We start from the raw sequence: 16,079 nt of genomic DNA, 5'->3' as shown, positions 1-16,079 counted from the left end.
TCATGATTTTCAGGTCATGAAAATCTGGATGGAAATAGGACAGAGATAAGAGGAATTCCAAATTCTTTCTCACCTCACCTCAAGGTATCACAGGTACGAAATTCTCATTTCTTTTTTATTAAAGATTAACACAAACTTTTCAATGTACAGATTGAAATTTGTTTTTCAGGAAATTGATTGAAATTTGTTCTTTATGAAACTGATTTTATGAATAGACAAATCATAGTTATTTATGGAAAGCCTTCCTCTCCATTTGTGAAAATTTAGAGAAAAAAATTGTTACAATTTTACTTTTGTATTTAAAAGTTATAAAGCCTATTGAGGAGATACCTAATCCCAATAGAGTATCTCCTTCGCTCGGCCTACTAAGAGTAGGAGGTTAGTCGGTCCTTTATCATATATCTACTAACCCCAAAATCTACCGTCATTTTCCCTGCTATAATGAGGCAATAACTCTGCAGAAATAGTCGAGTCTGTCGATTACGATAGCCTTATCCCCGTGTTTTATCGGTCTCTTATTCCCAAACTCTGCTCCTGAGTCCTAGCTTCTCTAGCTTTCTTGTATCGATAACCGAGCCCACCTGGTTTAGAGATCTTGGCATGGTTGGTTCTAAAAGTGGGATTATGAGTGGCAGGCCAATTGAGCCCAGCTTGGCCTGGTTCTAAAGGAAAGAAGGCAGAACAAAGGAAAAGGTGGAACTATCAGTGCTAGGCTAGCAATCTACCATGCCTGGTTCTAAAAGAAAGAAGGCTCAAGCAGAGCCAAGGAAAGAAATGGGGCTATAAGTGGCACGCTAGCAATCTGCCCTGCCTTGCCTGGTTCTAAAAGAAAGAAGGCTTAAGCAGAGTCAAGGAAAGAAGTGGGACTATCATTGACACGCTAGCAATCTACTCTCCCTGTTTCATGGTAGTTATCCTATATGCATGAGACTTGGCGGGCAATATTTGCTTGCTTTCCTACCTTAGGGGCAGGACGCATAGGAAGGGGCGAAGGGCTGAGCGAGCTACTCATAGTGAAGGGGTGGGCAGAGTGATGCGAATGCATTGCTGATGACTTTTCTTAGGAGTAGTCTACCTAGGCTGTAGAATGGCCCGTTTTCCGGCACCGGCCGGAAAATCGTTCGGTTCCGACCACCGGAAATCTCTCTGCCTTCTGCCACCATCCTCTAGCTGAGCCGCCCTCTTTCTCCGCCACCCTCCCCTGACAGTCCTGACATTCTCTGCCATTCACTGCCATTCCCTGACAAAAAAATAGCCTGACATCCCCTGAGCGGTCAGGGACGAGCTGGAATTCATGCCGCCGAGTTTAGAGTGCCTGACATCCCCTCATCGAGCTGGAATTCATGCCCCCGAGTATTATGGCCGGTACCACTGAAGCATTGTCTATAGACCTAAAGATCTGAACATTCCAGGTCTCCGGACCTTCAAAATTTGTTCCAGGCGGCAATAGGCCCGGTAAATCCTCAAGATTTAGGAGCAGTGTGGGATCGGCCTCGGTAAATCCTCAAGATTTAGGAGCAGTGTGGGATCGGCCTGTTTTGTCCAGCGCTGAGTAAAATTGGTGACCACATCGTAAGCAGCAGGGCCCTGGATCTTAGAATGGGCATCATGCCATGGCTCCCTAGGGCCTCCGTGCCGAAGATCTGCTCCCTTGTAATTGATCTGATGAAAATCATCCCTATAAACAGTATCCAGAGTCCTAAACAATGGATGGATCTCGTTATCATACCTTCCATCGCGGAGATCGATTCCTCCAACGAAGCTCACGACCTCGCGATTCTCAGAGCCATGGACGCGGGCATCCAAGCACACAGTCTTCTGGTGATGGGTAAACTCTGCAAAAATCTCCGCGGTTTGGAATGCACTCATCGAACGATCTGCGTATCTGGGACATTGAAAGCAGTAGACGTTGGTGCCCTTGAAATATTCAGATGTCTCGTCACAGTGGGTTTGCATGAGTCCCTGGTAACTGAGAAGCTCCACGGCCGTTATATCCTCCCAGATAAGGACTAGAACTCTTACTCCCTGATCCGCTTTCTTCTTCAAAAGTTCACCCAATGTCACAGTTTCTGCACCAGGGATCATCCTTTCCTTGTCCCTCACAAGCGTAATCTTGGTATTTACAGACCATCCAGCAATGTATATAAATTGCTCGGCTCCATCAATGTACTGGTACACTTCCTCCCACAGTCTCGGAGGCCTGTATAAGGCGCGCTCCTCGCCATGACCCAGCTCGATCCTGGGACGATAATTTTCTGATAAGTGAGAATTCTGATACAGATTGACTCTGCATCCTTTCCTCTGCTTGAAATACACATGCTGGACTCCTGGGAAGTTTCGATCTCGAATCCCGGAACCCCAGTATGGATCTTCTGAGACTTGTTTGAACTGGAGGCGGGCATGGATCTGAGATTTCTTCAGCTGTTCGGAAAAGTCTTCATTATATAAGTCATACCAGCCCTCGATGACCTTGCCGTTGAGGATTTCTGAGATTGGGATCTTGGCTCTTCCAACCACTTGTGCAGAGATTTCCAATCCCTTCTTAACGCTGATAACCAGAGAAGGCGATGTGTAGGCGCAGAGTATGTGAAAAGTTTCATTCCAAATTGGGTTTGTAGGTTCACGGGACAGAACTCTGGTTCTTGCAATTCTAGCAATACCAATATCTATGGTGGCATATAATCCAATGTGCTCATCTAGATGGAGAAGCTCCTTAACTTCCTCCCCCACCTGCTCAACAAAAAATCATTAGTCCTACTTCAAAATTTTTACAAAATGATATGCATTCTTAAACAAAAGACCAAACCTGGGCTTCAGCAAGGTCCTCACAATCATTCGTCCTACTTCAAAATTTTTACAAAACGATATGCATTCTTAAACAAAAGACCAAACCTGGGCTTCAGCAAGGTCCTCACAATCATTAGTCCTACTTCAAATTTTTTACAAAATGATATGCATTCTTAAACAAAAGATCAAACCTGGGCTTCAGCAAGGTCCTCACCTTGTAGAGAAACAAGAATCAATAAACCAAAACCAGGATCTTGGAAAATTCTCCACCTTGTTTCTCAACAAGATGTACTACTGTTCAGTAAACATCAAATACAAGATCCATAATCAAAGGTGGTTGACGTCATTACCTTTCTCAGCAACCTGGGTAAGCCTCCATGACTGAGGTGCCTAGCTTCAAATATAGTGGCAGTAAGTGTACCATGAACTACTTGGGATGCCATTGGAGACCTGTATTAGAAATCTGTAAATCACAAAAGTAATGCAATCCACTGACTATGGAGATGTTTCAAGCTACACAAATTTATAAGAGTACAGGGAATTTGAAGACCAGCAGGTTTTTAGACCACTGTTCAATGGAACATGTTTTTCTTGAACACTTTAGGTCTGTGAACATTCTGTCATATGGTATTGATACATGAAAACTAACTCTACTTTGGTAAGGAAAAAAATTATTTTGAATGATGTCTTCCACACATCTTGTGGATCAACAGGTATCTAGTGATAAATGGACTTCAAGTAGATTCTTTTGATTAGTTTCACTCCCTCCAATGTGTCGTGAATATCATCAATTGAGGGCTTGGGTACCTTCTGTTGTTTCTAGTCATTGCAAACAGATTTTGGATAAAAAATTATGCCAAGGAAACAAAATATGGGAATTTTGTTTTATAAAGGAGGTGGTGGCCTTTAGATTCAATAAAATTTGGAACCTTGTTTTTAAGCTTAATCAAAAGGGAAGGCCTTTGATTATGGCAGATCTCTTAGCTTAAGAAAATTGAAATAAGATACTAAGACTGTACTGAATAAATAATTTACTCAACTTGAATAAACTTTACTAATACAATACATGTAGAAAACGTTATTGCAATACTCCCAAAAGGTTTAACAAAACGAATTTATGAATAACCAGAATCATAGACAGTAATTCAAATACTTTGAGGAATGAAATTAGCAAATAGTAGAAATCAAATACTCATAAATATCATAACTCTATCATGGAAATAAGGGAGATTTATCCTCAATCTTTCCTCTCTAATAATTCTAGACAATCCTGCTTTGTACTGAAGAATAGAAAAGAATGACAGAAAACTACTCACAGATAAACACACACTGCCATGAACCAGTATGTGAAACCTTTGATTAAATCTCAAAATTGAGGCCTACAAAAAATATATATGAAAGTATTTTCTGATTACAAAATCCAACCCCTCTCTCGATTTGCTTCTTAAAATTTAAAAGTTTCCATAACAACAATTTGTTATGAAAAATTATAAAAATAGAATTAACCAATAGAAAATAAATAGTTTGTTACAAATTAAATCAAAAGCTCCGGTTATGTTTCTTTATTTGGAATTTTCTGTTGTAGTTAATAAATTTTAGGAAGGATTGCAACTATTTGTCGCAATTTTCACCAACTGGATAACTGAAAGATGTCATCTTCCTATAGGCTACATCCAAATCTGAGCATTTCTTATAAGTAAGAGAAACTGGAAACAGGTATTTGATCTAGGTATCAGATAGAATTTGAACATTGATCAAATTCACTTTTTACCTAGAAATACCCAGTTCTATTTAAATTGAAAGTTGAAGTGGGCCCTTTTCAGGTAACTGATAGAGTGGCAACATAGGAAGTTGAAAAAATGTTATAGGAAATGAGCTTGTCTGTAAGAGAAGTTTGGAAATAGGAACTCAGGGAAACATTTCCAATCTAAGGGTTGAACAAGCATAATATGCATATCAACATGTAGCAAAAACATTAATTGAAATATATGCTAACAAATATGTTTGGGAAGAGAAAAAATTAATGGATATTATAGGCGAGGGAGGGGATTTCAAATTAACTGAACCTAGAACCTTGGATACATAACCACCCAAAGAGAAAGAGCTGAAAAGGAGTAGCCAAGATAGTCATAGCGAACTTTAGAATCATAGGTACAATTCAAAATAATGAAAAGGCAGAGCGTGGAAGAACAAGGATAGAGACATGGATAATCAACAATTGAAGCAACTTATAATGAAATTGAAACACTCAGTGAAACAAATACAACAAGCAAGCTTTCTTTCAACATGAAGTCTTTTCCCTTGGCTGTCACCGAGGTCCCTTCATCCTCTGCAACTCTAGCTCCAAAAAATGATTTATTTTCCAAATTCATGGAAATCAAAAGTAAGAATGTAGAGCTTAAAAAGATTGCTTTCAATGAGTTATGAAAATAAGGTCCTTCTACAAGCACTAGATTATTAACAACAATGGATTTTGGAAAGAAGCAACTACAACTGGCAGTTTTAGAGCTGAAGACACAAAATGTTAAAACTCCTTATGACTACAAAGCAAGTAGGCTCACTGTTAACTTGGAACAGATACATCCAATGGACTAGATGGACCTTCCTAGGCAAACAGGTGAAATGTTGTGCCATTCTTATAACAACTCAGTGGCTACTGTGGAAAAATTGGAGAAATCTTTGAAGAAAATCACTAATCAGTTGAGACAGGAGAAGACATCCACTGAAGCTAAGGAAAATAGAAAGCATGATTATTAAATTGGAACCTGACCCAAACAATATCAATGCCATCCAATCCCTCATGGATGTAAGGGATACTGCTATAAATGTCCTTAGGAGAAAATTGAACATGTTCAAACAAAGGAGTTAGATTCTATCACTAAGGAAAAAGAGATATTCTTCTCATTGATGATTGAGCAGAATAAACAATTGTATCAACTAGAAAAACAAGTAGAACAATTGCTGAAAGAAAGAGCTAGTCAAACTATCTCTGATACTCCTATTGAAACACAACAGTTAGAAACTGAAAAGTTGACTAAGGTAATGTAATCACTCAAACCAAATGATCAATACATTGATAATTTGAAGAAAGAATTAAAGGATAAATAAACCTCTCTTAATATTGCATCTAAAGAGAAGAACGCATTTTCAGACATTGAATGGTTTAAAAAGCAATTAGTAGGTGCTCCGTCTCTAGTTGATGCAAGAAAAAGTTTATGGGATGACATTATTTCTTATGTTTCAAGGTAATTAGGGAAGAGGAAAAATTATTCCACTTAAATACAATAGTTGCACAACAAATCCATGAAGAATTAAGACACAAGCCAACCTTAGGCAACAAGATTGTAAAATTTTTAAATTCTAGAGGCAAGGAGCAATTAAGGGTAGTAGGCATCAGAGATAGAACTGGTTTAATTATAAAGATTAAGAAAGTCCAAAAAGAAAAATAATTTTCATAAGAATGTATAAGAAAAATGCAGAGAAGTTCAAAGTGATTTGGATCATTTTCACACCAAATTTAACATCTTGAGAGGATTAGGACTACCTACATCCTGGACAACACCAAATAAATTGATTTCCCGGTAGGCCCACTAAAAAATATTGATTGAATGAAAAGGGGATCACAGTAAATTTGTAAATTTGAAAGAGGAGATAGAGGGTAAAACACTCATCAGTAAGTTAATGAATGATTTCTACATCCATTGCTAGATCAAATACCTGTTTCCAGTTTCTCTTACTTATAAGAAATGCTCAGATTTGGATGTAGCCTATAGGAAGATGACATCTTTCAGTTATCCAGTTGGTGAAAATTGCGACAAATAGTTGCAATCCTTCCTAAAATTTATTAACTACAACAGAAAATTCCAAATAAAGAAACATAACCGGAGCTTTTGATTTAATTTGTAACAAACTATTTATTTTCTATTGGTTAATTCTATTTTTATAATTTTTCATAACAAATTGTTGTTATGGAAACTTTTAAATTTTAAGAAGCAAATCGAGAGAGGGGTTGGATTTTGTAATCAGAAAATACTTTCATATATATTTTTTGTAGGCCTCAATTTTGAGATTTAATCAAAGGTTTCACATACTGGTTCATGGCAGTGTGTGTTTATCTGTGAGTAGTTTTCTGTCATTCTTTTCTATTCTTCAGTACAAAGCAGGATTGTCTAGAATTATTAGAGAGGAAAGATTGAGGATAAATCTCCCTTATTTCCATGATAGAGTTATGATATTTATGAGTATTTGATTTCTACTATTTGCTAATTTCATTCCTCAAAGTATTTGAATTACTGTCTATGATTCTGGTTATTCATAAATTCGTTTTGTTAAACCTTTTGGGAGTATTGCAATAACGTTTTCTACATGTATTGTATTAGTAAAGTTTATTCAAGTTGAGTAAATTATTTATTCAGTACAGTCTTAGTATCTTATTTCAATTTTCTTAAGCTAAGAGATCTGCCATAATCAAAGGCCTTCCCTTTTGATTAAGCTTAAAAACAAGGTTCCAAATTTTATTGAATCTAAAGGCCACCACCTCCTTTATAAAACAAAATTCCCATATTTTGTTTCCTTGGCATAATTTTTTATCCAAAATCTGTTTGCAATGACTAGAAACAACAGAAGGTACCCAAGCCCTCAATTGATGATATTCACGACACATTGGAGGGAGTGAAACTAATCAAAAGAATCTACTTGAAGTCCATTTATCACTAGATACCTGTTGATCCACAAGATGTGTGGAAGACATCATTCAAAATAATTTTTTTCCTTACCAAAGTAGAGTTAGTTTTCATGTATCAATACCATATGACAGAATGTTCACAGACCTAAAGTGTTCAAGAAAAACATGTTCCATTGAACAGTGGTCTAAAAACCTGCTGGTCTTCAAATTCCCTGTACTCTTATAAATTTGTGTAGCTTGAAACATCTCCATAGTCAGTGGATTGCATTACTTTTGTGATTTACAGATTTCTAATACAGGTCTCCAATGGCATCCCAAGTAGTTCATGGTACACTTACTGCCACTATATTTGAAGCTAGGCACCTCAGTCATGGAGGCTTACCCAGGTTGCTGAGAAAGGTAATGACGTCAACCACCTTTGATTATGGATCTTGTATTTGATGTTTACTGAACAGTAGTACATCTTGTTGAGAAACAAGGTGGAGAATTTTCCAAGATCCTGGTTTTGGTTTATTGATTCTTGTTTCTCTACAAGGTGAGGACCCTGCTGAAGCTCAGGTTTGATCTTTTGTTTAAGAATGCATATCATTTTGTAAAAAATTTGAAGTAGGACTAATGATTGTGAGGACCTTGCTGAAGCCCAGGTTTGGTCTTTTGTTTAAGAATGCATATCGTTTTGTAAAAATTTTGAAGTAGGACTAATGATTGTGAGGACCTTGCTGAAGCCCAGGTTTGGTCTTTTGTTTAAGAATGCATATCATTTTGTAAAAATTTTGAAGTAGGACTAATGATTTTTTGTTGAGCAGGTGGGGGAGGAAGTTAAGGAGCTTCTCCATCTAGATGAGCACATTGGATTATATGCCACCATAGATATTGGTATTGCTAGAATTGCAAGAACCAGAGTTCTGTCCCGTGAACCTACAAACCCAATTTGGAACGAAACTTTTCACATACTCTGCGCCTACACATCGCCTTCTCTGGTTATCAGCGTTAAGAAGGGATTGGAAATCTCTGCACAAGTGGTTGGAAGAGCCAAGATCCCAATCTCAGAAATCCTCAGCAGCAAGGTCATCGAGGGCTGGTATGACTTATATAATGAAGACTTTTCCGAACAGCTGAAGAAATCTCAGATCCATGCCCGCCTCCAGTTCAAACAAGTCTCAGAAGATCCATACTGGGGTTCCGGGATTCGAGATCGAAACTTCCCAGGAGTCCAGCATGTGTATTTCAAGCAGAGGAAAGGATGCAGAGTCAATCTGTATCAGAATTCTCACTTATCAGAAAATTATCGTCCCAGGCTCGAGCTGGGTCATGGCGAGGAGCGCGCCTTATACAGGCCTCCGAGACTGTGGGAGGAAGTGTACCAGTACATTGATGGAGCCGAGCAATTTATATACATTGCTGGATGGTCTGTAAATACCAAGATTACGCTTGTGAGGGACAAGGAAAGGATGATCCCTGGTGCAGAAACTGTGACATTGGGTGAACTTTTGAAGAAGAAAGCGGATCAGGGAGTAAGAGTTCTGGTCCTTATCTGGGAGGATATAACGGCCGTGGAGCTTCTCAGTTACCAGGGACTCATGCAAACCCACTGTGACGAGACATCTGAATATTTCAAGGGCACCAACGTCTACTGCTTTCAATGTCCCAGATACGCAGATCGTTCGATGAGTGCATTCCAAACCGCGGAGATTTTTGCAGAGTTTACCCATCACCAGAAGACTGTGTGCTTGGATGCCCGCGTCCATGGCTCTGAGAATCGCGAGGTCGTGAGCTTCGTTGGAGGAATCGATCTCCGCGATGGAAGGTATGATAACGAGATCCATCCATTGTTTAGGACTCTGGATACTGTTTACAGGGAAGATTTTCATCAGATCAATTACAAGGGAGCAGATCTTCGGCACGGAGGCCCTAGGGAGCCATGGCATGATGCCCATTCTAAGATCCAGGGCCCTGCTGCTTACGATGTGGTCACCAATTTTACTCAGCGCTGGACAAAACAGGCCGATCCCACACTGCTCCTAAATCTTGAGGATTTACCGAGGCCGATCCCACACTGCTCCTAAATCTTGAGGATTTACCGGGCCTATTGCCGCCTGGAACAAATTTTGAAGGTCCGGAGACCTGGAATGTTCAGATATTTAGGTCTATAGACGATGCTTCAGTGGTACCGGCCATAATACTCGGGGGCATGAATTCCAGCTCGATGAGGGGATGTCAGGCACTCTAAACTCGGCGGCATGAATTCCAGCTCGTCCCTGACCGCTCAGGGGATGTCAGGCTATTTTTTTGTCAGGGAATGGCAGTGAATGGCAGAGAATGTCAGGACTGTCAGGGGAGGGTGGCGGAGAAAGAGGGCGGCTCAGCTAGAGGATGGTGGCAGAAGGCAGAGAGATTTTCGGTGGCCGGAACCGGACGATTTTCCGGCCGGTGCCGGAAAACGGGCCATTCTACAGCCTAGGTAGACTAGGCCCTTTTCTTAGGTAGGGGAGGTGGGAGTTCTTTTCTTGGTAGCCTCTACGCCCACATGGGGGACCAGCAAAAATAAGCATGGAGATTCAAGTGCCTAATCGATAGCCTTAATGAATTCGTATGGGCGTTGCAGAGGTTGTCTCCAACAGCGTGGTGGGGAGGTGGATTGACTCCACTTCAGTAGGCAGAGGTTTATGATCCTGTTACAAATCCCTGGACCCAAATTCCAAACATGCCATTTGCACGAGCTCAAGTTCTGCCCACAGCTTTTTTGGTAGATATGCTAAAACCAATTGCTACTGGAATGACAGCATTTAGAGGAAAACTATGTGTACCACAGAGCTTATATTCGTGGCCTTTCTTTGTAGATGTTGGTGGTGAAGCCTATGATCCTGCTACTGATTCTTGGCTGGAGATGCCAAACGGTATGGGAGATGGTTGGCCTGCAAGGCAGGCAGGGACAAAATTAAGGGTATGGGAGATGGTTGGCCTGCAAGGCAGGCAGGGACAAAATTAAGCGTTGTGGTGGATGGTAACTTGTATACGTTGGATCCTTCTAGTTCATTATACAGCGGTAAGATTAAAATGTATGATCCCCAGGAAGATACATGGAAAGTCATTTTGAGGAAAGTACCTGTCGTAAATTACACAGATTTAGAGTCACCTTACCTACTAGCTGGATTCTTGGGAAAGCTTCATGTTATTACAAAAGACATTAGCGACAATGTCGCTGTTTTGCAGGCTGACACAAGCGAAGGTGCAGTTACATCATCTTCATCGTCATCGACCTCCGATCCTTCTACTAGTATTTCTGATTCTGAGGTTGATAGGAAGAGCATTGCTAGTCGACATTTTGGCTTTATTGAGCTAGTCGATAGCCTTAATGAATTCGTACGGGCGTTGCAGAGGTTGTCTCCAACAGCGTGGTGGGGATCATGGAGAAGCTCCTCCCATCAAGAAAAGGTTACCAACTGTACAATCTTTGGAATTGATTAAACGTGGGAGGTTTCCTTTTTATGGAGGCTGTAACGCATGATGTTCCCTTAATTGGACATCTGTTAAATAAAAAGTATCATGTGTTTATACCTGTAGAATAAATTAATTTGTAATTTAATGAGAGGAACCATCACGGTTGGTGAGGTGGAACGAAGATTTGATCCATATACTTAGGCTACATTTGACATATAATAGAGTTGGAAGGTGTAGGCTTCCATCTATATAAGGTTTCACCATTCCGGCTAAGATATATATAAACAGGGAAAAGTATTAGTAAACCTGAGGTAATCCATTTAGTCACATTTTCTTAAAAATTAGTTCGGATATGATGAAATGTCTTCTGGATTTTTTTATAAGCAAAGGAAATGAGTGACTTTTTTTGGTCTAACATATGTTTAAAATATATTAAATAAATGTGTCATGTATTAATTACCAAGTGTTTATATTTATAGAATAAATTTATAAGTTATTTATATAAGTGGAACCATTTTATATTAAACTTAAATAAATAATAAGTTATTTAAGTAGGCATAAACAATATTGATAAATATAATTCATTTGTATGAAACACTAAATCTTAATGAACTTCATCACATTTAGGTAAACATAGACTATATTTAGAACATAGTGGGGTTTCTTTTGAGTAGAAATCTTTCCTCGGACATATCAATTTCTATAATTAAATTAATGAGGCATTGATTCATGTTTTCATTCTCTCCCAATAGTTTCATAGCATGGATGAAATTAACTTTTTTGGCAAGAATTTGTGATGATTATTAACATTTTCATGCCTTGAAAATGATCATGAGGATGAAATACACTATAGGGATGGTTTGGAGTCATCATATTGTTCATCACACATAGGGTCTAAAGTGGGAAGCTTCTCTAGCTTGGTTATCCTAGGAGACTCATCAAAGCATTTGTAATCATCTCCAACAGGGTTGGAAACCGTGTCCTAAGTATGAATAGACATGTCCAAGACTAGTGGGGTCTTTTATTGCTCTTTTCTTTTCCCTTTTATCCTCTAGATAAGCGTGGAATGATCATCTTGGGATTTTATTTGCTTTTTGATAACCTTAGTCCTGGAGAACATATGGTTCTATGCCTTTTCCTTGGCACTAGACTTTTGAAGCAAAGGAAACTCATTTACAGGAAGCTATGACAACTTGACCTTTACATTTCTTCCTCTTTTTTAATGCAAATTTTAAATTAAAAAAAAATTGCTAAATCTTGGGTTAAGGGCACTACAATATATATAATAATAATATGACATACATTTAAAAAAATCCCTTTATATGGTTGTAAAATGTTATGTGTATAGTTATTTAGAGTTATGCTCCAAAAACTTAAAATAGGGTAGGACACTTCAAATGTTTCCAAACACTAGTTATGGCATCCAGCATAAAAAACAAACCACAACTATCAAAGATGGCCTAACAAGGCATCACACCAAGCTACTTGTAGCCACTTCAAAGGATGAACAACAAACTAGCATGAATGCTTACAAGTCCACCCTTGATTTCCCACATACCGTTTACAAGTCGTCTAGGATATTCTCTAAGCTTACATTAAACAAGTCCTCCAAGCATAGTGCTACAAGTATTTGATAGGGATTCTTTGCGACAAATCCTAGATCCTTCTCACCCAAGGACATCAAACCCTAGCACATCATGTCTTCTCTAGTTTTTCCCTATCACAAACCCTAGCACCTTCAACCCTTGCATTGACAAAATTATAAATACTTTAATATAGGATCATTGACAAAACGTATTGATTAGAATACTACTCCTCAATTTATGATGATGCACAAAAGTTGTTAAATTAACATATATAATCATCACTAGAAACTACTCAATTTCAATGGGAACGTACACTAAAATCAGATTTACAAGTACACAAATTGCGGAAAGCAATGTACTTCATTTATAGAACAAATGAAGTTACAAGTACATACCAATCATAATCTTGTCAAAGGCTAGGACACTCCAATTTGTCTCCAAACCCTAGCTAGGCATTCCACCATCAACAAAAAAACCATAACTAGCAAGCATGGCATAGATAATGCGATCCGTTAGATCCACCAGATGCCCTTTGCATCGATAAACAACTAGTAAGTTGAAGCCCAACATGTGTCATTGATCTCGCTTGATTATAGTTGTTGGATCTATTGGGGTTGTAAGTCTATTTTATCTCGTGCAAATTGATTTGGATGGGTGATCTTGGTTATTGATCTCGCTTGATCATAGCCATTGGATCTATTCGGGTGCAAGTCTGTTTTATCCCCTGTGCAAGTTAGATTCCGACGGTCAATCTGGGTCATTGATCTCGCTTGATTGTAGCCATTAGATCTGTTGAGGGTGCTATTCTGTTTTATCCGTTGTGCAAGTTGGAGTTGCAGGTGTGATGTGGGCCATTAATCTCGCTTGATCGTAGCCATTAGATCTATTAGGGGTGCAAGTCTATTTTATTCCCTATGCAAGTTGGAGAATGATGTGGATTATGGGTTGTTGATGAAGGGAGAGTGTCGTTGATGAAGGAAGAGAACAATCATTAGATCTATCATGCACAAAACTCGTTGTAAACCCTCGCACATGTTTCAGCGTGATGCAAGATGTGGGCCTTAGATCAGTAAAAATCACAACCGCCAGATCTATTGGGCAGAAGGCACCCCACAAACTGGCATCCATGTTCTAGCACGATATAAATCTAGGCTGTGAAATCAGAGAAATCCTGGCTGTTAGATTCATCGAGGGGGGGCGGGGAGGTAATTTGTCATAAATGCCCATGCATATTTTAGTCCGATGGGAATCTAGGTCGTTGATTTACCTCAAGATCAACCCTTGGATTTGGAAGGAGGAAAAGTCACCGTGGTAGTGAAAATTGGAAACTGGACTTTGCGTGTTGTTGTGTCCACTCAATCATTGCCCCATGGAATGACCCACGTGAACAATGGGGTCTATGTAGGAGCTGATAGGTATAGTAGAAAGACTGGATGCATGCCAAGTGTTTTGGGGAGGTCATGCAAGCCAATTCGTGTCCAATGTGAACTAAGAAAACTGAATTAGTACAAGAAGTTACCTTTGAATGAAGCAGAGGTGCACAGGGAAGGTCCGTATGTTTGAAGATAGGTACAAAATGTTGTTACAAGTAGATTTCATTAGTGCAGGAGAGTAAAACAATCATAATGTTTGCCAATTTTTCCGAAATTTTGTTAATTTCTTCAGTCATCTGCCTAATATACAAGATAAGGTATCCAATTTAAGCGCTCACTTTCCAAGTTGTACACATGTCAAGAGATAAATCCTCTAGTGATGCGCTCTACATCCATGGGCCTGAAGAGTTAGACACTCCACATGATGAGGATTCTTGTTGTCTGAGATGAACTTGTAGTGCACAAATGCTCTTACTCAACGTATATGCTCCAATGGGATATAATATTTACTTGGTCAAATATCTTTTATGACAAAATTCCATATTTGGTTCCCCAAGTTAATCTTAGAGGGGAATTTTGTTGATGTATTGGTGGCGATTTTTTATTTTTGTTTCCAAGGAAATCGTAAGGTGGATGTTATTGAGTTGTTGGCTTAGCCTAACATATGATCCTAATGGAGATATGCTAATTGTTGCCACCTTATTAAATTTTGGAGAAATGTTGGCTAATCTTGGCGTAGGGCTGCAATGGCCCTTGAATTCCATTCATTAGACATCCTTAGTTTAAGGCTATGGACCACATTAGTGTTAGTGGGCGCCCACTAACACTAATGTGGTCCATAACCTTAAACTAATGGTGTCTAATGAATGACATACAAGGGCTATTGCAACATAAAAAATAAAGACTCTAAGTCAAGCACTCACTCTCCAAGGTGTACACATGTCAAGAGATCAATCTTCACATGTTGCACTCTCCAAGCATGGGTTCCAAGTATCAGTCAATTCTCATCAAAAGGATCCTTGTTATCTAAGTCAAGCATCGATTCCTCTAATGATCTTACTCAACAAATTCTACTCACTATTATATTAAATTAGCATAACATTAGAAACTACTTAATTTCCATGGGAATATACCTTAAAAATTAGATCTACAACTATACAATGTGTGGACAACAAGGTACTTCATTATACAACAAATGAAGTTACAAGTACATACCAACCAGTTTATCAAAAGTTGGCACGTGTCCATTAATCTTTACACAGACTAGGACATTTGGAATACTTCCAAACCCTAGATAGGGTATCCACCATCAACAACAAGCCATAACTAGCAAACTTGGCCTAGAAAGGCATCACACCAAGCTACTTGTAGCCTCTTCAAAGGGTGCACACCAAACTAGCATGAGTACCACCAAGTCCACCGGTGATTTCCCACATGTATCTTGCAAGTCTTCTAGGAGATTCTCTAAGATTACGTCATACAAGCTCTCCAAGCATAGTTATCGAAGTGTTCGGTGGGGTCTCTTTGCCACAAATCCTAGTTCGTTGTCACCCAAAGATATGAAACCCTAGTAGATAATGCTTTCTCTAGATCTTGATTGTCACAAATCCTAGCTCCTTCAACCCTTGCATCAATACAATTATAAAGGCATTGATATAGGTTCATTAACAAAACACAATTATTTGATGACTACTCTACTTAATTTACAGTGATGCGCAAAAGATGCTAAATTATCACATATTTAAAACACTAGAAACTACTCAAATTTCCATGGAAATATCTGATAAAAATGAGATTTACATTTAAACAAATTGTGGATAGCATTGAAATTCATTTATACAACTTATAAAATTACAAGTACATACCAATCAACCTATGACAAGTTGGTACATGTCGTTCAAACTTGTCATAGGGTAGGGAATTTCAAATGTTTCCAAACACTAGCTATGGCATCCACCATTAACAACGAACCATAACTATCAAAGATGGCCTAGCAAGGCATCACACCAAGCTACTTGTAGCCACTTCAAAGGGTGAACAACAAACTAGCGTGAATGCATACAAGTCCACCCTTGATTTCCCACATACATCATACAAGTCGTCTAAGAGGTTCTCTAAGCTTCAATTAAATAAGGCACTGAGAGTCCAAGCTTAGAGCTCCAAGTATTTGATAGGGATTCTTTGCAACAAATCCTAGATCCTTCTCAC

At 38.9% G+C, this 16,079-nt stretch overlaps 3 protein-coding genes across 9 annotated transcripts in view; 2 read left to right on the top strand and 1 right to left on the bottom strand.

Annotated features, from left to right (window-relative positions):
• The window catches only part of LOC149157274 (sister chromatid cohesion protein PDS5 homolog A-like), a 344,827-nt gene that overhangs the window by 14,650 nt on the left and 314,098 nt on the right, over positions 1–16,079 (top strand). For 5 of the 7 annotated variants that reach the window (XM_089435756.1, XM_089435754.1, XM_089435755.1 and 2 more), the window contains exon 4: positions 14–93. The exons of 1 other annotated variant lie outside the window; for it this stretch is intronic. In XM_089435756.1, coding sequence (XP_089291882.1) covers positions 14–93 — 80 coding nt within the window. The remainder of the gene's footprint in view (positions 1–13; positions 94–16,079) is intronic. One more of the 7 variants, XM_089435759.1, reaches the window with a different exon arrangement.
• LOC149157276 (phospholipase D alpha 1-like) lies at positions 1,456–3,386 on the bottom strand. Its single transcript, XM_089437630.1, has 2 exons — positions 3,138–3,386; positions 1,456–2,730 (listed from the first exon to the last, which is right to left on the bottom strand). The coding sequence occupies exons 1-2, from the start codon at positions 3,228–3,230 to the stop codon at positions 1,471–1,473; spliced, it is 1,353 nt and encodes a 450-aa protein (XP_089293756.1). The 5' UTR covers positions 3,231–3,386; the 3' UTR covers positions 1,456–1,470.
• LOC149157275 (phospholipase D alpha 1-like) lies at positions 7,630–9,537 on the top strand. Its single transcript, XM_089437582.1, has 2 exons — positions 7,630–7,870; positions 8,278–9,537. Exons 1-2 carry the CDS (start codon positions 7,778–7,780, stop codon positions 9,535–9,537), a joined length of 1,353 nt encoding a protein of 450 aa, XP_089293708.1. The 5' UTR covers positions 7,630–7,777.

This window comes from Pinus tabuliformis, chromosome 5_2, assembly GCF_031772625.1.
Source record: "Pinus tabuliformis cultivar Carrire ecotype Pingquan chromosome 5_2, CPIR1, whole genome shotgun sequence".
Lineage (NCBI taxonomy): Eukaryota > Viridiplantae > Streptophyta > Pinopsida > Pinales > Pinaceae > Pinus > Pinus tabuliformis.
This window is presented reverse-complemented; position numbering and strand designations above follow the sequence as displayed.